The sequence below is a fragment of the Phytophthora ramorum genome, assembly GCF_020800215.1.
Source record: "Phytophthora ramorum isolate Pr-102 chromosome Unknown Phyram_PR-102_s0002, whole genome shotgun sequence".
In the NCBI taxonomy this organism is placed as follows: domain Eukaryota; phylum Oomycota; class Peronosporomycetes; order Peronosporales; family Peronosporaceae; genus Phytophthora; species Phytophthora ramorum.
In genome coordinates this window covers 4,247,107-4,270,515 of record NW_027150648.1, presented here as the reverse complement: position 1 = coordinate 4,270,515, position 23,409 = coordinate 4,247,107, and the positions used below count along the sequence as shown (strand labels likewise).

At 55.6% G+C, this 23,409-nt stretch overlaps 6 protein-coding genes across 6 annotated transcripts; 4 read left to right on the top strand and 2 right to left on the bottom strand.

Moving 5' to 3' along the window:
• Window positions 1-732: 732 nt before the first annotated feature.
• Window positions 733-1,005, bottom strand: KRP23_2808 (uncharacterized protein; the record flags this gene model as incomplete). Its single annotated transcript, XM_067895820.1, has 1 exon — window positions 733-1,005. One exon carries the CDS (start codon window positions 1,003-1,005, stop codon window positions 733-735), a length of 273 nt encoding a protein of 90 aa, XP_067750162.1.
• A 14,820-nt stretch (window positions 1,006-15,825) lies between these two features.
• On the top strand, window positions 15,826-17,185 carry KRP23_2807 (Polycomb protein eed; the record flags this gene model as incomplete). Its single annotated transcript, XM_067887586.1, has 3 exons — window positions 15,826-15,973; window positions 16,069-16,169; window positions 16,256-17,185. The coding sequence occupies 3 exons, from the start codon at window positions 15,826-15,828 to the stop codon at window positions 17,183-17,185; spliced, it is 1,179 nt and encodes a 392-aa protein (XP_067750161.1).
• A 146-nt stretch (window positions 17,186-17,331) lies between these two features.
• KRP23_2806 (Kinesin-like protein KIN-14M) lies at window positions 17,332-20,614 on the top strand (the record flags this gene model as incomplete). The annotated part of the gene is made up of 6 exons (XM_067887585.1): window positions 17,332-17,757; window positions 17,833-18,684; window positions 18,766-19,338; window positions 19,416-19,724; window positions 19,795-20,343; window positions 20,411-20,614. 6 exons carry the CDS (start codon window positions 17,332-17,334, stop codon window positions 20,612-20,614), a joined length of 2,913 nt encoding a protein of 970 aa, XP_067750160.1.
• Window positions 20,615-20,807: 193 nt separating this feature from the next.
• On the top strand, window positions 20,808-21,551 carry KRP23_2805 (Coiled-coil domain-containing protein 153; the record flags this gene model as incomplete). The annotated part of the gene is made up of 3 exons (XM_067887584.1): window positions 20,808-20,856; window positions 20,931-21,233; window positions 21,295-21,551. The coding sequence occupies 3 exons, from the start codon at window positions 20,808-20,810 to the stop codon at window positions 21,549-21,551; spliced, it is 609 nt and encodes a 202-aa protein (XP_067750159.1).
• Window positions 21,552-21,605: 54 nt separating this feature from the next.
• KRP23_2804 (Inositol phosphoceramide mannosyltransferase 3) lies at window positions 21,606-22,619 on the top strand (the record flags this gene model as incomplete). Its single annotated transcript, XM_067887582.1, has 1 exon — window positions 21,606-22,619. One exon carries the CDS (start codon window positions 21,606-21,608, stop codon window positions 22,617-22,619), a length of 1,014 nt encoding a protein of 337 aa, XP_067750158.1.
• Window positions 22,620-22,816: 197 nt separating this feature from the next.
• KRP23_2803 (uncharacterized protein) lies at window positions 22,817-23,279 on the bottom strand (the record flags this gene model as incomplete). Its single annotated transcript, XM_067887581.1, has 3 exons — window positions 22,817-22,866; window positions 22,965-23,024; window positions 23,099-23,279. 3 exons carry the CDS (start codon window positions 23,277-23,279, stop codon window positions 22,817-22,819), a joined length of 291 nt encoding a protein of 96 aa, XP_067750157.1.
• Window positions 23,280-23,409: the final 130 nt, after the last annotated feature.

Genomic DNA, 23,409 nt, shown 5'->3' with positions numbered 1-23,409 from the left:
GACATTCCGGAAATGGTGACGGCGTACGAAGGCCGCCACCTCCGCCGAAGGGCGTAAAACTTGGGCGAGCGCTGTAGTCGCCTACAGCATTCGAATAAGTGCTGCGAATATCCGCAGCACTAGAAGACGTCTGCGCCTGAAAACTGGCGCGCAGGGTCTTGAGGTCGTCAGGTACACACATGGATGTGTACCCGTTAATGTCCCGCTCGGTGATACGTACTGCTCCTGGGTAGCAGTACTCACAAGCAGTGTCGTAAGGCACTGCGCAAGGAAGTCCAATACCGACTGCACCATGGTGCAGTCGTTCAAGTTTACCACGCTTCGAGAACTTCTCGTAGCGCTCCCGCGCCTGGCTAATCCGATCGCGATAGCCAGCGGGGTTCTTGTTGAAGTTTTCAACAAAGGCACTCCAACTTTGACAAAGTGTCTGCCACTCGGGCACTTTGCTTCTGCGAGAAGTCTTCTTGCTCGCAAACCATCGGAGCTCATGGAAGAGCCCGATGTAGAAGTCTCGCCTTTGATTCGTCAGCGGATCAAAGTGCAATCGCTTCGCGACGTCATCGTCAACGATGGCGTTGCACGAATACAGCGCATACAGATTCGGTGGCGCGGTCGCACCGAATCGGCTGTTGATCTCAAGTTGAGACGGCATCCACGGCTCGCGCACTGGCTCAGTGCGCGAGGCCGCAACAACAGCGGATGGAGCGGAGTCATCTCCATCCCGCGGAGTCGTCAAGGCTCCGGCGGCAGCGAGCGGTGTTCCACTGCCGCTGCGCGAACGCTTCGAGCCCGAAGCGTTCGAGTCGTCCTCGCGTGTACGACGCAGACCCACATTGGGGTCAGTGTGGTCCGGAGACAAGGTGTCCTTGTCTCCTTCGAGTTCCCCCTCCTCGACTTCGCTTCCGTAGTCGAGGGGAACTCCCTCTCCACCCGGAGAGTAGATACCCACTCCGGTTTCGACAGCAATGATCTTGCCTGTCTTGTTTCGGATGGCATGTTTCTCATGCCATCTCGAGTGGTACCCAGCAACAGAGAGGCGACTCTCTGTTGCCGCGCTTGTCGACATCGCCGTCGAGGCGATGTCAATAGCGGTCGTGGCTGAGGCAGCGCCCGTCGTCGCCTTGGAGGCGACGACAGCACTTGCTGTTGCCGAAGCGGCCGGCGTCTTGGACGAAGACGTCGTTGGCGTGCTCATTGGGAATGAGCACGTGTTCTCCCGAAGAAAATACGGACTGACGTGTCGAGACCGGCACGTCAAATCCTAACGGGGGGATGGTGTAGCGGGGCTACACATTCGGTTCACCTCCCACCTTAGTGCAACATGCACTAAGGCATACATTCAGGTGACCACCACAGGGTGGTCCACATTCATAGCAAAAGGCATATGACTGGTAGAAAGTAACACCTTTCTACCAATGAGAGTCATTCAATAGATAGGGGTTCTGCCAGCCATCCAATGGCAGAACCTCTCATTAGAAATATCAGTTTTAGGAGGAAACCCCATTTACAATCAATACAGTTCTCATTTACCACCAAAGCTTTCGTTTGGTTCATTTATCTTGGTTTAAGTATACTTGTGGATACAAGTATACTGAACTTAAGTAAATTACTCCTACGCCTCCTCATACACGTGCGCACACGTGTAAGCTTAAGTAGTGGGTCTAAGCAGACCCATTACACCCGCGGGTGTTCCCGTGCGTGATGTGCCTGGTGATGTCGTTGTCAAGCTTGCGGATGGAAAGCCGTTCCGTGTCGCGCGACGAGAAGTCTCGTTGCCGTATACGTTCGACGGCTTCCGCAGCAATGACAACTTCATTGTGTTTGAGATGAACTACGCGTTTGACTGTATCCTGGGTATACCATGGCTGTCCCGGTATCAGCCCCAGATCGACTGGTTACCCCGGTCAGTCAAACGGCGACGCGACTTCGATGTGAGCGAAGTCTTCACGCACCTCTTGGTGGCACCAAGAGACTGGCCCCATGTCACAGTCGTGGACGGGACGTCCACGACGCACGTTGTGCGCAGAGCGAGCGATGGCCCTCTCTGCACGACTTGCGCAGTACTGCTGACTGATGACGACAGCGTCGAACACCCGTCCGGTTACGGGCGCGCGAGGCGAGCAGTTGAGCATCCACGGCTCCCGCGGACGAGGAACAAGACGGCGGAGCGCACGGCGCTCCCAGCGACAAGCACGACGGTCGAGCAGGGGCTCCCGCGTGTTTACGAGACGGTCGAGCAGGGGCTCCCGTATGACTTTGAGGCGGTCGAGCAGGGGCTCCCGTATGACTTTGAGGCGGTCGAGCAGGGGCTCCCGTATGACTTCGAGGCGGTCGAGCAGGGGCTCCCGTATGACGATACCGCGGTCGAGCAGGAGCTGCTCCCGCGTATGAGCGGCGCGGTCGAGCATGGCCTCTCGCGCCTAGAGGAGGGTGAAGTATCGTCCGGCGACAGCGAAACATCGGTATTGAGCAGGGGCTCGAGACGCACGAAGACATCCCGACGGTCGCGGAGACGTTTGAAGCCGCGCCGCAGTCCAGTGGAACTCACGACGCCACCAATCGAGTCGGTCTGTGCAGTCGAATATGTGGGAGGTGTTCCCAACCACGCTCGAATGATCAAGGTCGCGAGTCCACCTCGCGACGCCAAGTCCATCACGGACCTGCCAGGTCTCTCCTGGAAGAGCTTCCTCAGGGATCTCAAGGCTGGTGACATCGAGCAAGTGTGCCTGATCACCGATGCCAACCCAGTGTCTGACGAGATGAACGCAATTGCCCATAATGACACGTCGTCGCGCCCGAAAAGCGCTGAACCAAAGTCAGCGCGCGAGGAGCGCTTCGCTGCGCAGTCGTGGGAATCACTGAAGGCGTCCGGCAATCCGGTCTACGAGACAGCTCGCGAGTTCGCCGACGTCTTCCCAGACAAGATCCCTGCGGAGCTGCCAGCGGATCGCGGAGTGCGCCACGAGATTGACCTCGTGCCTGGATCGAAGTACTGCGTGACGCGGCAGTGGCCACTGCCGCGTGATCAAGTCAAGGCCATCGACGACTTCTTCGAAGGCCGCCGCCAAGCCGGTCACGTCCGTGAGAGCATCTCGCCTCACTCGAGCCCGACCTTCTGTGTGAAGAAGGCTGCTGGCGGGTGGCGCATCGTACACGCCTTTAACAAGTTGAACGATGCCACCATCCCGGCGCAGACACCGATCCCGCGGAAGGACATGGTACTGGACTCCATGTCGGGCAGCGTCATTTACAGTGCCATCGACTTGACCGATGGCTTCTATCAGATCCTCATGAGAGAGAGCGATGTACCTCTCACGGCAGTCAGTACGCCCAGCGGTATGCTCTGGGAGTGGCTCGTGATGCCCCAAGGTCTGAAGAACGCACCAGCCACATTTAATCGCATGGTGTCCCATGTGCTACGCCCGCTTCGTGACTTCGCTCCGAGTTACTTCGATGACATTTTTGTGCACAGTCACGCTGAAGAGGGTCTCAGCGCGATCGACGTGCATCTGCGGCACTTGAGGCAGGTCTTTCAAGTGATGAGAGAGAACAAGCTCTACGCGAATCTCAAGAAGTGTGTCTTCTGCGCGCCGGAAATTCCGGTGCTTGGGTGCTACGTAAGCAAAAACGGAGTCCGTGCTGACCCGGAAAAAGTGTCGTCTATTTGCTCGTGGCCACCACCATCAAACCCCACTGAGCTGCGTCAGTGGTTGGGCCTCGCTAACTACTTGCACAAGTATACGAAGGGATTTGCCGGCTTGATACAGTCACTGTCGTCGCTGTTGAAGAAAGACGCCACGTGGTCGTGGTGCCCCGATCATCAAGTAGCCTTCGACTCGGTGAAGAAGAGCTTGGCCTCGGCGCCAATACTGATGCTCCCAGATGACGCGAAACCGTTTCACGTCGTCTGCGACGCTAGCGACTTTGCTATCGGGTGCGCGCTCATGCAGTTTGACAACGAAGGCTGCGAACGAGTCGTGAGCTATCAATCACGACAGATGAAGCCGGCCGAACGCAACTATCCCGTCCACGATAAGGAACTTCTTGCGATGCGATACGCTCTGATCAAATTCAGAGTGTATCTGCTCGGAGAACAGACGTTCGCGGTGTACACGGATCACGCATCGCTGCGCACAGCGATGAAGTCCCCACATCTGTCTCAACGCATGGCACGATGGTTGTCGTTCTTCGCTGAGTACAACTTCGTCGTGCACTACAAGCCCGGCAAGAACAATATCCTCGCCGATGCTCTGTCTCGGCGTCCAGACTATGATCCACGAGCGACGCGGGGTCATCAAGTGATTGACGAAGACGAGGATGACGAAGATCACTGTGCGATGTGCTTGACATCAGGTGTCAACCTGATGAACGTGACTACAGAAATGCCGCTACGCGAAGAAATCGCCGTTGCGTACAACGACGACGCGGTATATGCCGCCATCCTCGCACATCTTCTTTCCCCCAGTGATAAAACACTCCGCGCGCTGCCGAACAACACGCGCAATCAGATTAACCGATATCAACTCGACGGCGATCTGCTGACGTACAGCATCGATCGATTCGATGCTCCCCGCATCACCATCCCGAACGACGATGATCTGCGCGCTCGGATCATCCACGAGTTCCACGACAGCCCTGTCGGTGGTCACTTGGGCCGCGAAAAGACGTTCGCGGCAGTATCCCGCGACTTCTACTGGCCCCACATGTACAAATGGGTGCGCAAGTGGGTCCGTACTTGTGAGATTTGCCAGCGCGTGAAGCCGTCAAAGTCGTCGCAGGCTCCCCTGCGACCCCAGCCGATTGCAACTGAGGCGTGGCGCTCAGTGTCGATGGACTTCATCTTCGGGCTTCCACCCGACGCCGACGGTCGGACTGGCGTCTTGGTGTTTGTGGATAGGTTCAGCAAGATGGTGCATCTCATTCCGGTGTCCGACACGATCACCGCGGCTGAGTCCGCGGTGCATTTCGTGACGCGGTCTTTCGACACCACGGCTTACCTGAATCGATCGTCTCTGACCGCGATCCGCGGTTCACGTCGGCATTCTGGTCGAGTCTCTTCCAACTTCTGGGAACGAAGCTGCTCATGTCAACGGCGGCGCATCCGGAGACGGATGGTCAAACGGAGCGGGTCAACCGAGTCCTCGAAGATGTCCTTCGAAGTTACGCGACTTCGTTCACTAGTTGGAGCTCCTTTTTGCCGCTTGCCGAGTTTGCGCTAAACAACGCGGAACACGCATCGACGGGTCTGACCCCCTTTTTTGTAAATAACGCGCGGCACCCGCGCGTTCCCGCTCTGCTCGCCGTGGGCCTCCCCACGATGCCTCGTGGCTCCACTCTGGGTGGGGAAGGAAATGATGGTGCTGGTAGTACGAACACAGACACACCGATACCGATACCGGTATTACCAGTGGTGAGCACGGATGGCACACCACCACCACCAGCTCCCTTGTCGAGTGCAACCCACCAGTCCGTGACGCTGAATGCAGTCACCCGCGCGAAGTCGAGACGGACCCTTGCGACGCCGAACAACGCGGTGTCTTCACTGACAGATTGGACTGCGCGCACGTTAATCAACCCTGGCCCGGCTACCGATCTCGTCGCAGCTAACTACGCGCCGAAGCCTCCGGCGCGTCCAGTCGATGATGCGGCCGTCTCTGAGTTCGTGCTGCAGCGACAATCGGCCACCCGATTTGTACGAGATGCACTGCAAGAAGCAGTGGATAAGCAGAAGGAGAACGCCGACAAGCGTGGGCGCAAGAACGTGGCTACATTTACGACAGGAGATCGCGTGCTCCTGTCGACAGACGGCATACGCTCTTCGGCTGTAACGAATCTTGGCGCGAGCAAACTCGCGCCGCGCTTTATTGGTCCCTTCAGGGTTATGAAGGTAATCGGTGATGCCTACACACTGGACATACCATCTTCCCTACAACTACACCCGACGTTCTACGTCGGGCGACTCAAGAAATACCACGCAGCTACAATCCCGTCGGCCCCGGAGCATCCGCCGGCGCGACATGAACAGGACGTCCCTCCCGACGTGCCCGCCTTGCCATCGAGCCATCCGAGCCATCCGTCCGCTCGCGCGGACGTGCTGCCGTCTGCGGCGCCCCGAACACGCGCCTTTCCAGCTCCCGCGCCCGTTGCAGCAGTTCCGCACTCGTTTGGCGAGCAGCCGCTGCTGCACCCTCCGCCCGACGAGCCCGCTCCTCCGCCGCCTCAACATCAAGCTGAGCGTCCCGCGCCCAATTCATTGCCTCGTCTAAGTCATCCTGGGCGACCAGGACGCGAGCTCTATCGTCGCGAAGGTCCCCCGCCGATTGTAGACTCGGCTGGTGATATCCGCTGGATCGTGGACCGTATTGTGGAGCACGAGGATCCACCTCGTACGTATGCCCATACCCGTACGAGTACGCGCTCCAAGCACGCGGTTCCGACCACGCGACGTTACCGAGTACGCTGGCTCGGGTTCCCTCCGGACGAAGATACGTGGGAGCCTCGCGCCGCACTCCTCCGGGATGTCCCGGATATTGTCCGCGAATACGAGAATACGATCGTGAACGAGAACGACGCCACAGCCGGTCCTGCGGCGAACGAGAACGCGAACGCTGGCGTGCACGTCCCCGTGGCGGCGGGGGACTCCGCTGAGTATCCCCGCGGCGTCCGACGCCGCGATTAGTAGACTGGGCCACCTCGGAGAGCGTGCGGCGATATTTGGCGATCCACGACTGTTCACTTTCGCTGAGCATCCGCTCAGCGACGCGACGCAGCCATTCTTCCTCGGACAAACGCTCGGAACTCTCGCACGACGTGCAGCCTTCGCGCACGTGAACGTAACAATCATGGTCGGACTCCCAGGCGTTCTTGCAGACGCGTGCTCTCAGCTCGCTGAGAGAGTGTTCACCGACGACCTCCTCGCGACTGGTGAGCCAGGCGACGAAGTTGCTCCCCTTGCACACCATGACCGCTGCAGCGCATCGTGCGAGACACCCGTCAGCGACTTCCCCCGCAGCGCACGAAATCGGCGGAAGTAGCCCGTCATCTCCTCCAGGGATCCTGGAGACTTCGCTCCCGACAAGTCGTACAACGCCCAAGGCTTGAGCTCCCGGTCCATAGCGCGTGTCCGCTGGGTGAGTTCCAGCGGCGGGTCCTCCACGATCGCCGCCATAGGTGTTGCCCGCGCTATCTCCGCTGCCGAGTTGCTCGCGCGTGTTCCATCCGCAGGAGTCCCTGCGCTCGTGTCTGTCTGTCGCTCCATCTTGTCTCCGATCGCGCAATTCTGATTGTGCCTCTGCGGTTCGCAGAGGTTGCTGCTCGTCGCCGTTGAGACCATCCCGTTGACGCCGCGTTCTCGCCGTTTCCCAGTTTTCTTTTCTTTCAGTTTTCTTTGCTCGCACTCACGGAGCGTGAGTGCAACCTTAAGAGGGGGGTGATGTAATGGGCCCCTCCCATTTACATATGTAGGTAGATCTATATAGGTAGATCTACAAAGTAGGTACAAAGGTACGCGGCTAGCGTGTGCCTCGTTGTCATCCTGCGATTGGTTGAAAGTGGGGAGCCAGACCCATTTCGACCAATCAGGTGTCAACCTGCATTTGAGTGGTTCACATGGTTCCGAGGGCCACCCGCCCCGGTCCCAATAATAAACCAGAGTTGATTTTACCCTAGACTAAACACTTGGTCTCAGTATACCTGAGCTTATTGGACGCTTCCTCACCGCTACGTGTAAGCTAGTGACGGGCACTCACCTGGCCCGTTACAGAAGTGGAACCGCAAGAACAACACGGAAAGCTCAGCGTTCCACCACCCACGACTGTTGCAGTAGATCGGCATCCCAGTCGATGCCTGCATCGCTTTTACCTTCTTCCAGAGGTCTCGACCGAAACGCTGCTGCTCCTTGTGGTTATGCTGTTCGGTGGCCGGCACTCGGGACGGTGGCTGCTTGAAAACGAGGAAGGGGGCGCGCTTGATGCCTCTCGAGTCAGCCAGAATCATGGCTGTGAGGCGGCTCTTTTCCTTCCCGCTGTTGCGGACCCACACCGTTCGTGTGCCAGTCTCGTCGATGGTGTGCGTGGGGAGATGCTCAAAGTTGAGCGCCGTCTGGTCTGCGTTGTACACCTCCGTGATGCCGTTCTTGAGCATCATCCTCTGCACCTCCTCGCGAAACTTCTCCGCCACCTCACGCGAGTCGTTGGGGGTCTTCTGGCCGATCCTGGTCCGGCGCCGCAGTGAGAGCCTGTACGACTTGAGAAATCGGAGGCGCCACGACGAGCTTGCCGAAAACTGGTCGAAGCGAAGACCCAGCTCACCTGCTACTGCACGTGCCTTCATCTGGAGCATGAGCGGAGACACTTGTACGCCCTCGCGCCTCAGGTCCCTAATCCAAAAGGCTAGGTAGTCCTCCTCCACCCGAGGAAGAATGCAGCCGACGCCAGATCGTGGTTCCTTGCAGAGGTGCCCATTGCCTTGGGCAACTTGTCTGGCGATGTCATCACGGGCTTCAAACCACTTGTGCAGTTGCCGCTTCTTCCGCTTTCGGGCTTCCGCTTGGAGAGAGGGATAGAAGCGTGTTACTGCTGCTGCCATGCCGTTCTGCTCGACGAAGCTATTACTAATATACTTGCGCTGGTAGCTGATAGCAGTGCGAAGGCACTGGCTTGGCGAAGCCTCGAAGCCTTTCACGCGCGGGCGGCTTCCTCGGGGCATTCTTGCAGACTGAGTAATGGCGAAGTGCAGTGCTGATGAATGGCTAGCTCGCTGCGTAACCTATCGACTGGTGGTAATTTATCTCCGGGGTGCCTTTCGATATGTCATGATAGATGATCAAAATGGAGTAATCTGATAGGTTGATATTTTTTAACCAGGGGTGCCTTTCGATAAGATTTTTGCGGTATTCTACAGACCGATATGTCCGATCGAATGGCTTACAGGACTTACCTAACCCTACACCAACTATTGGTCAAAACTCCGTCTGTACTTGAAATCTATTGGACAAAATTTCTCATAATGATATGATTGGAGGTTCTGAGAGTATACAAATAAACAGTATGGTCCGATAGTTTACCATACCGCAAAACTCTTATCGAAAGGCACCCCTGGTTAAAAAATATCAACCTATCAGATTACTCCATTTTGATCATCTATCATGACATATCGAAAGGCACCCCGGAGATAAGTTTCCGTGGCCCTGACTCAGTCGATGAGGGGGGGGAATTGGTTTAAATTACTCCGCCAGCCCGATGAAGGGCGTGGTGAGGCGGGTTATCGATCAGAGGAGAAACGGAAAGTGCTCTAGACTGCTAGCTACTCAGGCCACTTTGTGCGACGGTTGCACTTCCTCGTGCTCTGGTCTTGGTCCAGAATATCCGGTCGTTACAAAACTCCTTCGTCTTCCAGGAAACCTGAACATCCTCCGAATGTTCCTCATTTCCGTGGCCCTGACTCAGTCGATGAGGGGGGGGAATTGGTTTAAATTACTCCGCCAGCCCGATGAAGGGCGTGGTGAGCGGCCCCAAAGATAAAGTGCGCACCCGACCTTAGGAGTGGGCTCGTTGATGATGTCTTGCTACCATGCGTCGGGACAGTGTGCGTGTTGATTCTGCCGCTTGCAGTGGGTACTGTTCAAAACAATTCGACATCCACCGGCCCAGTAATTTGATGGCGAGTTGGCTCGCTTCTCCGGTCAGCAGTGCCGTGGCGCCCCCGATCCTAATTGAGTGTGTCGAGTAGTTGGATTCAGGAACCCTTGCAGCTCTTGCGACACCTTTGAGTGCTTTGGCGACATCTGCTGATGTTGTGTCACCACACAGGTATTCGTTCATGCCTACTGAGTCATTTCGAGCGCTGATGATGTGGTTCAGGCCAGCCACTGGGCAAATATTGGGGTCTCCGGATGCATGCATTGTCCGCCAGGCGCCCCGGCCGTACTGGTCGTTCTTTGACCCTTCAAGGCCGATTGTGACTGATGTCGCTGTTGATGACGATGTCGGTCTACCGTACGTGTCGGAGAAGAAGACATTTTCTTGTTTCAGGCAGTAGAAATGACGTGCTGACCCAATCCGCAGATACTCGGAACGCCGAAGTAAAAAGAAGAAGCCTATGAGGACGCTGCCCCACAGAAGACGGTGGCGCGGCTGCTGAAAGTCGATACGGCGATGCAGTAGGCGCAGAAACGCGGACGTGATAGGCTGGAGTTTGTGAACTGGAGGTGACAAGCGTTTAATCCCTTGCAGCAAAAGTGTAAAGTCTGGCGATGCGGATAAGTCGAGTCCCAGATATCGGCGATGGTACCACCTGATGCTTGCGAGTTTGAGCTTGATTGTACCAAATGTATTTCCGCGTCTTGCTTGATTCCATCCATGCTTCCAGCAGTATACAGCGAAACATGCGAGCTTTTTGTTGCTGGATCGTCCCGGTCGGGTGAGCCACGGAGACCAGCCTAGTTTGTCAGAAAATTCGCACCATTGACGCCAGTTCGTGCCGTACTTCCCGGAGGTTGTGTCCGCAACAGCTCGTTCGCGGAGCGCATCCCCCAAGCGCTCCAAAGATTGTCGAATGGTGGTTGAACTGTGACCTGTGTCCAAGCATGTGACAAGTTAGTCCAGGTATTGTATAAGGGGTGCTCTGTGCTCCATGCCCTCGATCCGGCATCTGCCATTGTGTTTTTCTCCCCTGCAATGTGCTGTGCCGAGCAAGTCAGCGAGTATTGAAATTCTGCAAGCGATATGAGGCGGTTGTACATCCTTGCTGTTCGATGCCCACTGGACCGCTTTGTGAGCCAAGCCACAGCGCTTGTATTGTCGATCCACATGCAGACGTGGGTACGGTCTCGGCCAGTCGAAGTCCATGAGGGTCCCCAGTGCACAACCGCTAAGACCGCGCTCATTAATTCTCTCACGTTGATAGAATTGTCTGTCTTCGTTGATGCAAAGCTGGCTTGTACTTCCTTACTGAACCGGACTCGGATAAATTGGCGAAGCTGTGGCTCCAGCGCACATATCCCCGTATCAGATGCGTCCATCATGACGTGATACGTTGGTGGTTGGAGACGAGCGAAGTGTTCGACTGGTATCGAGTTGAAACGTTGTCCGTGGTTGAGTACTGCTAGAAACCAAATCAAGTCGTCTCGTACATCACTGGGGACGAGTCTACGTTCCTGCTGGACGCGGAACATCGACACAAACGCCTGCACATTCTGATAAAAGGCTCGTGCCGCTGGAAAACAGGTTGCGACGTAGCGGAGACTCCCTATTAATTTGCTGATCGTTGAGAGTGAACATGATGTCGTGGCCAAAACTTCGTTGATTCGTTCCCGTGCCTTGGAAATTTTATCTTGTGGGACGGAAACAGTGCCGTCTTGTGTATCCCATAGCAAGCCTAGTGCTTTAGTGCGCGTTGACCACGGGGTGAACTTATCTTCGTTCAGCGCTCGTGGTCCGAGGACGGTCGCCATGGCTTTTCGTAGGGCGAAATTTGCTTCCATACATCTCGATCCTGTATCGATCTCGACACATGTGTGGTCGTCGCACCAGACATTGCCTGCAAATGGAGTACTGTCGAGCGGCGACATACATGGGCGAGGCCGATTACTTTCGTAGATATGATTTATGAGTGTTCCGGCAACTGAGTAGAAGGCCGGGGACCCGCACCAGCCGAATCCGCAAGCCAGATCAATCACGACGTAGTTGTCCATCGTGAACGCGAACATGTGGACGTGGTCAGCACTAATTGGGATATGTCGGAAGGCCCCAGAAACGTCGCCTAACATCATTAGAAGAGGTTTGTAATGGGTCTGCTTAGACCCACTACTTAGGCTTACACGTGTGCGCACGTGTAGGAGGAAGCGTAGGAGTAAATTACTTAAGTTCAGTATACTTGTATCAACAAGTATGCTTAAACCTAGATAAATGAACCAAACGGAAGCTTTGGTGGTAAATGAGAACTGTATTGATTGTAAATGGGGTTTCCTCCTAAAACTGATATTTCTAATGAGAGGTTCTGCCATTGGATGGCTGGCAGAACCCCTATCTATTGAATGACTCTCATTGGTAGAAAGGTGTTACTTTCTACCAGTCATATGCCTTTTGCTATGAATGTGGACCACCCTGTGGTGGTCACCTGAATGTATGCCTTAGTGCATGTTGCACTAAGGTGGGAGGTGAACCGAATGTGTAGCCCCGCTACAAGGTTGGTCCGGAAAGCGGACGCGAAGCTCCCAGATTCGACGTGCAATATCCTTCGGCGGGTTGTATGAAATCTGGGGGAAATTGCAGCGTTCAGTGAAGTCGTTGACCGCAACCCCGGATGGGTACGAATAATCGTTTATCAAACGTATCTCCTGGCTTGATCCGGACTTGGCTACAACTCCAATAGGGCTTATGAATATGCTTGTCCAGTGATTGAGAAGGTCAGCGTCGACAACTAGATATCGACCATCGTCATGGCCTTGCTGATATGTTTCCGGATACTGTGCGAGTGTGCGTTAACCGACTGGTGATTGGGCGGTTGTTCTCGTTGGTGCAGTGGTTTTTGTGAATTCCACTGCGGTTTAACGCCACCCCGAACGATTGCGTTCCATAGTTTGATGACTGCGTTTATCGAGGGGCTCGCTTGTGGTGCAAGCTCGAAAATATCCTTGTTTGGGCGAGTGTCTTCTGCAGTTTCACCACGATAAACTCGTACGAACTCTGCCAGCGGTATCTTTCGTTGTCGGACTAGCTGTGAGTCTGCTCGAATCCGGTTGACGTTGAGCATTCCTGGTGGCCGTCCGATCTCAGATGGTAGCAATATCTTGTGGCGGCCTGCGAATTCACGGTACTGTTGACGACGAGCCGCTGTCAGTGCACGACTTACAGCAAGTTGGGACTGAGTAAATACTTTGTGTGCGTGATGCTGCTGATTGTTGAATTGTATGAGTGTTCGTGATGCCGGTGCATCTGGAGGCTGATCACCGGGAGCCTGTGCTCCCTTCTTTAGATGTACTGTGTCAGCTGGTGCTTGTTTATGATCGTACTCAATACAGGAAGCCTGCGCTTCGGATGCTGTCACCCGTGCCACGGACCGTGACACTGGGCGTCACAGATCTTGAAATGTGGGTGCTAGACCCATGAAATTGTTGTCAATCCAGGCTTTCACATCGGCTGGCAGTGCTAGAGGTTTGAAATGAGCTCGATTAGGATCAAAACACTGCCCGGGAGCAGGACCACTGCACCCTTTCTTGGAGAGGTAGCGCATGCACATAACTTTGTTGCCTTGCCGGGGTAGAATGGCGCGCAGATCTTTCGGAATCGGAGCTGCTTTCGAGGGGCGTTGTTCACGTTGTAGGTGAGGTCGGGAGCTCGAGGGTGGCCGGTCAACAGCGATATCAGGCGTGAATCCTGATCGACGGTCCTGGTGGGATTGGTACAGCTCCATCAGGTGACCGTCATGTCTAGCAAATTCTTGTTTGATGAGGGTGGCAGTTGGAAGGTTGGAAAGCATAATTTGGCTTCGAAATTTTCCCAGTTTCGAGTTGATCCAGAATACCAGCATGTTGCAAGTCGCTGCATCGGGGCGTGTAAATGCTGCGTACTCTTCGATGAATGTGGCACCTGCCTTGAGAAAGTCGTAAACAGAGGAATTGTAGAAACCCTTCGCGAAGTAGAGCAGCGTCTCAAACGCTTCCACGATTTCACCAATGTTGGCAGGTGGCGTTGCTGATTGAAGCGTGTTCGAACGCCCAAAGCTGGTCATATTGAGAGTACCGGGCGAAGTCTGAGTCTCAACTTCTTCGTAAAAACGGCGGAAATGCATCAGTGAGAGACCTCGGATGCCGAAACTGAAGTCGTACGCTCCACGGAGCACAGGAGGAGTGGCGAGGAATCGGGTTCGAGGGCCTTGTTGGGCAAATTCAAGGACTGCCTGACCGTTCTTACCTTTCAGGGAAGAGTGAGCGACGGCATCGTGAACTTGCCGCTCGATCTGGGACGGTCGAAATGCCGATGCGTGAGTATCCAAACGCGTGTCGAAGGCAGGAAAATCGATGTCATCAGACAGATGCAAACCCCGGGACTCGAGCTCTGTTTCTCTGGCGCGCTTTCGTAGCGGCCTGTTTTGGAGACGCAATAAATCAATATCAGCTTGCCTGGTCGTTGCAGAGTCTGCTTTTGTCTCGTCATCTGAATCACTGAAAGTTAAATCAACATCGTTAGTGACTCGAGGGGCGTTGGTGTAGCTGAGTCCGGCAGCGTTCTTGGTGTCCATGTCAATAAGAAGCGGATCCTTGAAGACGTCGGGAGGTTGACTTCCGCGTCGAGTTAGCTCACAATCCACAATGTGTTGGCGACGGACATACACAATTTCGAGATTGTCCGGTCGTATCAAAGGGACGCGATCTTCAGGATAGTACGGGATGCTCAACATCGTTGTAGTAACGCTGGTTGGCAGTCCAGACCTACTTTTTCCGCACGCGATAATTACCTGGTTTTGTTTGTCGAGAAGTTCAAGTGCGTTGAGGACATTAACATTCAAATGTTCTCCCGTTCGTAGGGCGTAGTTCAGGCGGTCTGCAGCGATAACCGTTGTGGTGCTCAATAGTCGAATGCGCATGGTTTGGTCGTTGTGGCGGACGTGGAGTTGGGCCGATCCGTCATGAAAAGAGTAGCTGGTCACGAGACCGTACGTCCATTGATCACTAGTGTCGCCTTCGCCACCTTGACTTCAAACTCCGGTGTTTCTTCACTGGCATCGGGTCCCGCAAGTCGAACAATGGCGGCCGAACCTTGGATCCGGACGATCGACAGGTACGCAAAGCCTTCGAGGGTTGGTACGTGAACCGGCCCGACGAACACCAGTGCACCTGGAACAACACCTTGGCTTGACATCCTGGCGTTGCTTGGACAATAGAGCTTGAGTGGGTAGTTAGGAGCGAGACTGCTTTATCGATCAGAGGAGAAACGGAAAGTGCTCTAGACTGCTAGCTACTCAGGCCACTTTGTGCGACGGTTGCACTTCCTCGTGCTCTGGTCTTGGTCCAGAATATCCGGTCGTTACAAAACTCCTTCGTCTTCCAGGAAACCTGAACATCCTCCGAATGTTCCTCATTACCACCAGTCGATAGGTTACGCAGCGAGCTAGCCATTCATCAGCACTGCACTTCGCCATTACTCAGTCTGCAAGAATGCCCCGAGGAAGCCGCCCACGCGTGAAAGGCTTCGAGGCTTCGCCAAGCCAGTGCCTTCGCACTGCTATCAGCTACCAGCGCAAGTATATTAGTAATAGCTTCGTCGAGCAGAACGGCATGGCAGCAGCAGTAACACGCTTCTATCCCTCTCTCCAAGCGGAAGCCCGAAAGCGGAAGAAGCGGCAACTGCACAAGTGGTTTGAAGCCCGTGATGACATCGCCAGACAAGTTGTCCAAGGCAACGGGCACCTCTGCAAGGAACCACGATCTGGCGTCGGCTGCATTCTTCCTCGGGTGGAGGAGGACTACCTAGCCTTTTGGATTAGGGACCTGAGGCGCGAGGGCGTACAAGTGTCTCCGCTCATGCTCCAGATGAAGGCACGTGCAGTAGCAGGTGAGCTGGGTCTGAACCAGCGAGGTGACCGTATTCTATTCAGGAAAATACCCTTGATAAATAAATTCCGAGTGATGCAGCTGTTATTTATTTGCAGATGCCTCTTCCCATGCATTCGGCCTGCAAGGGGTGTCTTTCGATAAGAGTTTTGCGGTATTCATCCATAGCGTGCGTAGTCAGCCCGTCCCTCGGCTTTCCAGAGACTTCCAGGGAGTCCTGGCTACGGTCACCAAACCTTAGTTGTTACGAATCGCAAATATTAATCATAACCATGAGTGCGCCGCAGCAGGAGCCCGTGGTGCTTCCCCCGACTCCGAGCGAGCCGACAGCAGCAGCAGCAGATGGCATGGTAGTGGGCGACATCGCGCCGACGTCGCTGCTCCCGCGCCTCCGCAGCAAGAAGAGCTACAAATTTTCGTGTACGTGGTGCCTGCTTTTAGCTGTCAAAGCGTTGGATGGCGCTCGTCAAATGCTGTAACTGATGTTTGTGTGCGTGTGTGTCGACCGCTCCCAGCCTACGCCAGAGAGGACCACGGCAACGCGCTCTACTGCGTCGCGTTCTGTGACGTCCTGCCCATCTACGAGCGCATGTTCGCAGTGGCAGGCGGCAACCGAGTACGAATCAGGCCGACCGACACCTGCTGCCGCCTCTGCGCCTATTAACTACTGCTATTGTGTACTGCTATTGGTGTGCTGTGCAGTTGACAGTGTACGAGTGTCTGGAGAACGGCGGGCTGGATGTGATCCAGGTCTATTGCGACGGCGACCAGGAGGAGCAGTACTTTACAGCGGCCTGGACCGTGGACGTGCTCACTGGTTCGCCGCTGCTGGCCGCCGCGGGTTTCCGTGGCCACATCAAGGTGATCAACTGCATCACGCAGTCAGTGGTGATCGTGCTATCCGGACACGGCAACTCGGTGAACGAGCTCAAGTTCCACCCGGTAGACCCGAGTCTGCTGTTCTCTGCTGGCAAAGACGAGTCCATTCGTCTGTGGAACTCGCTGACGGGCGTTTGCGTGGCAATTTTCGCTGGCCACGTGGGCCACCGTGACGACGTGCTGAGCCTGGACGTCCACCTAAAGGGCTCGTGCTTTGTGTCGTCCGGCATGGACAACACGGTCAAGATCTGGGACTTGGAGGAAGAAGTCGTCCAGACGGCGATCAAGAAGTCGTACACGGAGCCTCGCCCAAAGGACCGTCCGTTCGACACCAAGTTCATCCAGTTCCCGGCCTTTTGCACTAGCAAAGTGCACGCTGACTACGTCGATTGCGTGCGCATGGTGGGGGACCTTGTGCTGTCCAAGTCAACGGGCAACAAGGTGATTTTCTGGAAGCCGAACCCGTCGCGAGGCAAAGATGCCGTGACGGTGCTGCGCGAGTACCACTACAAGGACGCGGATCTGTGGTTCATGAAATTCGGACTGGACTCGCAGCTGGAGGTCATGGCCGTGGGCAACAAGAAGGGCGCCGTGAGCGTCTTCGACCTGGACGCCGAGTCGGATCGCGCGGTCTGCAAACTCACGCACAACAGCTGCAAGAACACGGTGCGCCAAGTGTGCTTCAGCAAGAGCGGCCGCACCCTCATCACGTGCTCGGACGACGCGACGGTGTGGCGCTGGGATCTGCCCTAAGCAAGACACCGGAGTAGTCCAGTCTCCTCCTCCTTGAAGCTATTTGACATTTCAAATTTAAGAACGCGGGAGAAGTACCGTACCTACTCGTTTATTTCCCTATACAAACTCCCAGTTGACATTTCAAACCAAAAAGACGAAGCGCAATGGGCACCAAGCGCAGGAAGGGAGGCGAGCTGCCCTCAAGCGTCTCGAGTCTCTCGTACGCGGCCTCGGAGCGTCCGCCGCCCGCGAAGGCCCCGCGGATTGCAGCGCCGCCGTCCAGCGCGCGCCGCTTCGGCTTCAAAGGGCCGACGATCGCTCAGCTGCCGCCTGCGTCAGTCAAGCCCACGCGACCAATTGCGAGCGATTCAGTGCCCATTCGGGACACATACGCAGCCGAGAGGGTCGACCTGAACGTCCACGTGGTCGACAAGTTCTGTGAGAGCTTCAGCCAGGAGCTCGAGGCGTCGCTCGAGCAGCTGCTGGCGTTCCGCCACAAAACCAACAAGTTCGCGGTCAAGGCCCGCAAGGAGGAGCAGATCACGTACATTAAGCAGCTCAAGACGGGCGTACGGGACGTGGTGGCCAAGGTGCAGATGAGCCTATGTTGCTGGGAGGGGCTTTTTGGGCGCTGATTGTGGCTGTGTTGTGCTGTGTGTGAGCAGATCCAAGAGTTCAGACAGGTCTCTGCGACGCTCGACGACGCACTTACAGCGGGGAAGGCGACGCTGGAGCGGAGGCTTGCGGTGCTGCAGCAGGCGGCCAGGAACAAGGATCAGGCGGACGCAGAGTTGAAGCAGCTCCGGGAACAGCACGAGATCATGCAGAAAGGAATCACGCGGATCCGCGCGTCGGAGCAGGAGGTTGCGCGCAGTAATGCTGCGCTTCGAGACAACACAGCCAAGCTGGAGATCCAACTCGAAGAGGCCCAGAAAGCAAACGAGCAGATGAAACTCGACTTGAAGGCTCACAAGGCGCGCTTGGGGGACGAATCTCGACATTTTGAGGAGAAGAGACACGAACTGGAGCACTTTTATGAGAAGAAAGGACTTGATGAGGACAAGCGGAAGCAAGCGCAGCTGGAAAAGTTACAGGACCAGCTCAGCAAAACCCGTGAAGAGCTCGCGTCGGTACATAAAGAACTCGACAACTACAAGGACAGGGCTGCTGAAGCTACGAACAGGCTAAACGACGAACGTGAGCGACGCACCAAATCGGAGATGGAGAAGTGCACCCTTGAGGCGAAGAACCAGGGGCTGGAGGATCGTATGAGCAGCACGACAAGCGAAATGGCGGAGCTGAAGGAGAAGCTAAAGCGCAAGGACGAAGAGGTGTCTAATCTTGTGAGGAGTCTGACTGAGATTCAGAAGTTCAACGCCTCAGCAAGCACGAAGGTAGAAGCTGACAAGAAGGATCTGGCCGATAAAGTTGAGCGTCTCCAAAAAACCATTCGGAATCTTGAGCGCCAGGAATCGTCAAGCTCTACTACAGTGCGAGATCTCCAAAAGCAACTAGAGGTACATGGCGCTGTTGTATTTTGTATGTGATACTTGTAGCCGTACTAACCTGTAATCTGTACTGCTTCTGGTGGCCCGCAGTCGGAGCTCAAAGCCAGGAAGCAGGCCGAGCAGCGTGAACAGGAAATCCGAGCTAAGACGAAGACGCTAGAAACTGAGCTACAAGAGAATATGCGGAAGGTGGGCGTAGAAGGTGGTGTTCGCCAAATGCTCGAGGACCAAGTTCGCGAGCTACGAACAGAGCATATAGCTGTGAATGCTCAGATGGAAGCGGTGAAGGCAGAAATGAAGCGCCTACAGTCTGTAAACCTGGATTCCAAGGAACATCACAGCAATCAAATCGGTACTCTAGAAGAAAGGTTCCAGCAAGAACGAGACAACTTTAAGTGCCAGATTGACAAGCTGCAGGAGGATAAAGTGAGCTTGGAAAGCGAAGTGCAAACTTTGCGGACGCGGGCATCGACGGTGCGTGACGGAGATATCGAGGAGTTGTGCCAGGTGAAACGAGAGGCCGACATTCTGCGTCGACGCCTCAACGAGTTGACAAGCCAGGGTGCGCAATCGATCGCCCAAAAGGACAGTATGCTTTTGGAGCTGGAGGAGAAGCTGAAGCAAGGCGACAAGATGAGAAGGGCAATGCACAACACTATCCAGGTACGGCCGCTGTTTGCTGGTAAAGCTTATTACGGAGTGTTCCAATTCACTTTAACTCGTTTACTTTGGGCATATAGGAGCTTCGTGGAAATGTTCGTGTGTTTGCCAGAACGCGGCCATTCCTGCCGTCCGATCACTGCGATCCAAATACAATGGTTCCTGTCATTTCGTGCGACTTCGATGGTCAAAGCCTAAAGCTGCGTCGACCAGGGAAAAGTGCTTCAGAGCCAGACACTTTCGCTTTCACGTTCGACAGAGTCTTCGCTCCATCGTTGGGCCAAGATGCCGTGTTTGAACAGGTGTCGGAGTTCGTTCAGTCTTCGCTCGATGGCTACCACGTTTGCTTGTTTTCCTACGGTCAAACTGGCTCCGGTAAAACACACACGGTACGGTCTCTTTGTCAAAATGTTGTAGTGTGCTATAGCCTGACGTGAAGTAATGCTTTGTCTTTGCTAGATGCAAGGCAGCGGCAACGGTCAAATGCGAGGAATCATCCCTAGAGCGATAGAGATGATTCTCCAGGAATGTGAGACCTTGAAAGACCAGGGGTGGAACTACACCACGAAGGTTTCTTTCCTGGAAATCTACAACGAAACGTTGAAGGACCTACTTGCCACGAAGCTTAACAGTGACGACAAACTCGGCATCAAGAAAGATGCCAAAGGTGGTGTGTATGTGCCCGGCTTGACGGCGGTAGACGTAACCGCAACCGAGCAAGTCGAAGTGCTGATGGAACGGGCGAGCAGGGCGAAGAGTGTGGCATGCACCGACATGAATGCGCAGTCATCGCGGTCCCACAGCGTCTTCACGCTGCACTTGCAAGGTGTCAACGACAAGGACGGTGTCATGCTGAACGGGCAGTTGAATTTGGTTGATCTGGCTGGCAGCGAACGTGCTTCGCGGTCCAATGTTTCTGGTGATCGGTTGAAAGAGACGCAGGCGATCAACAAGAGTCTCAGTTGCCTGGCCGACGTCTTCAACGCGATCGGAAACAAGGCGTCCCATGTGAGTCGGTCGTTGTTTTATCTAGCTCGCTTGGTTCACCCGCTGACGAGCTGCATGTAACGTGTAGATCCCGTTCCGGAACTCCAAGTTGACATACTTGCTTCAGAGCAGCCTGTCCGGTGATGGCAAGACGCTCATGATGGTCAATCTGTCGCCGACACTAGAGTCGGCAAGCGAGAGTCTGTGCTCGCTGCGGTTTGCGAGGCAAGTGAATCAGTGCGAGCTGGGCAAGCCGAAGCGTCAGATCAAGTCGAAGAAGGCTCATCCATGAGCGACAAGCCAAGCAGTTGTGGTGTAGCGGACGGGCCGGCTGGCGGTGCCACTTCTAGAGTCACGCGTATTGATCAAATGCCAGTGGGGGGGGGGGGGTACCTGCCGAAGCCAGCTCCCATATTTTTATCCGAGTGAAAGCGCTGCCAAGGTGGTTTCATCTCCTGTCGAGCCATTTCGTGCTTGGCGTCGCGATGGGGCCCAAGAAGGAGAAGAAGGGGAAGAAGGCAAAGGAGAAGAAAGGTGGCGCCTCTGTTGCAGCCCGTCGGCGAATGACGTTGGTACTCATGCATTGCTGTGGACGTGTGCACTGGCAGATGACGGCGCGGAGAACGGCGGAGTGCTCTCTCCAGAGGAGCAGGCCAAGCTGTTCCAGTCGGCGAACCGGTCGCTGCAGATGCAACTGGCCGAGCGCCACGAGATCACCGTCAAGACGCTCGAGTCCAAGCGAGAGCTGCAGGAGCGAGTGGCCGACTTGCAGAAGGACTTTGAGCAGGAGCGGAAGGAGACGTTCGGGATCACGCAGGACATGACGCGGCAGTACAAGAGCATGCAAGAGGAGCTGCTCAACCGGGTCAACACGCTGGAAAACACCAACACGGAGCTCCGAGACCAGCTAGGTGAGTGCAGGGACCTCTAGGGGGGGAGGTATATGCAAGTACTGATGGCCACTGCTTGCAGAGCTGGCGCGGGTCAACTTTGAGGCGATGAAACACGACAAGGACCGCGTGATCGCCGCCAAGAACCTCGAGGTCCAGGAGCTCAAGGCCAAGATGGAGGAGATGGCGCAGGAGTTCGGCGACATGCTCAAGGAGACGCTGGACAAAATGCGAGAGCGCATCGAGATCACCAACACGAGCTTCGAGAACGACGGCGGCTCTCTGCCCATGATGCGGCGCCTCGAGGAGTTCAACCTGGGCTCCCCCACCAAGTCTTAAGCATAGTAAAGCTGTGCACTTTCTCATCTTTCTCATCGTCGATCGTCCTGCCAGATGCCTACGGCCCGTGTCCCCGTAGACGCTCGGCCGTCCGCTCCTCGTCTCCGAGGCGTCTTCCTCGCGCTCATCTCGCTCTCGGTCGCGAGTCTGCTGGTCGTGTCGTCTCGGATGGGGGCCAGTCCTCACCTCAAGACGCCGCACAAGCTGCTTGTAGCGACGGAAGACGCCGCCATCCCGCACCTCATTCACCAGTCCTGGAAGAACGTCCACCGAATCCCCACGCGGTTCCACCCGTGGATGAGGAGCTGGGTGGACCTCCATCCGACGTGGACCTACGTGTTTTGGACGGATGAAGACAACCTCCGCCTGTTTGAGCGCCTCTACCCTCGGTACCTGCACGTCGCCAAAGCCGTCAGGAAAGTGAGTCTGGCCGACATGGCTCGGTATGCGCTGCTGCACCACGTGGGGGGGCTGTACGTGGACGCAGACTTCGAGTGCTTACAGGCGTTCGACGACTTGCACCGAGACAACCGCATTTTCCTCAGCTCCGAGCCGCTCGTGCACTCGGTTTTGCTGGAAAAGTCCACGGAAGCTGCGCTCTGCAATGCGCTGATGGCGTCGGCGCCAGGGCATCCGTTCTGGCTGCGGGTGCTGGACAATATCAAGGACAAGTTTGACCGAGAGCGACTCAAGAGCGACGCCGTGGAGCTCACAGGTCCGCGGATGGTGAAGCAGACGTATCTGTCTCCAAAGTCACCGGTCAACTCAGAGGAGTCGGACGTGGTGGTGTTGCCGTCCGAATTCTTCTACCCCGAAGTCGCGTACTGGAACGTGGAGTCCATGGAGAAGGCGTGTCGCCAACGCCACGACGACGCTGCCAAGGAGGCGTGCAAGTGGCTGCAGCTGTTCCCCCAGGGCGAGTTCACTAACAACACGCACGCAACGCACCACTGGCAATGCACGTGGTGCCGAGACGCCCACTTGGACGCGTTCGGCTCTCTCAGGAGCATCTTCGAGTCGGCTCCGAAGCGCCCAAACATCACGTCCACTGGTATCGAGTTCATGTAGACGACGCAAAACGAAATGGTACTAAGCTGAAAACACTAGCTCCATTGGGCCAGACGACAGGCATCGATGTGCTTCAACAGGCACCACAACGAGTCTACATCTTCGTTGATGCGTAGGCACAGCTCGTGGGGGCTATGGGACTTGCCTTCAGAATGCCTATCTCCTGTTTGAACGGGCCGAGCGTTGAACGCTTCTTCCTAGTCCTCGGACAAGCACCCAGTCGTGCACCGAGCCCGGTCACAAAGGGCTAGTGGCAGCAACGCATTGCAGAACGATACGAAACACGCTACACTTGTTAGAATGCCGTCGACCCACGCTATGCTAAGCTAACCTCAGAAGACGTACCGTTGTAATTCGGGACTACGATCGCACTCAGAGCGTGGAAGCCTTTCCAGCAGTAATAGTCTTCTTCATGGCCCGATAGCTTGTACACAAATGGGAGCAATGTTCCATCCACCGCGCCGTGGCATCCAACGAACCCGTGCTGCCCCGTGGCGGGGTCGTCGCCGATGGCTCAGCTCCGCATTTGAGAGGTCTCACGTCGTCGCGCCCGCAGAGGAGTCTTGAAACGGCACCATGGTCTGCATGGTGACCCGAGGAGAGCGTAGCATCTCGACCACTTCCTCGGGCGGTAAGCTGGCATCCAGCCTTGACGAGCATCGTCTCGGTGGCGGCTTTTGCAGCGAAAACCTCGATCGCTGCCACCTCTCGCTCCTTGATCTGAAGCTTCACTCGCGAGAGCGCCAACTGCTCATCTTGGAACGATTGGCGCCTGGCAATAGCCTCGGTC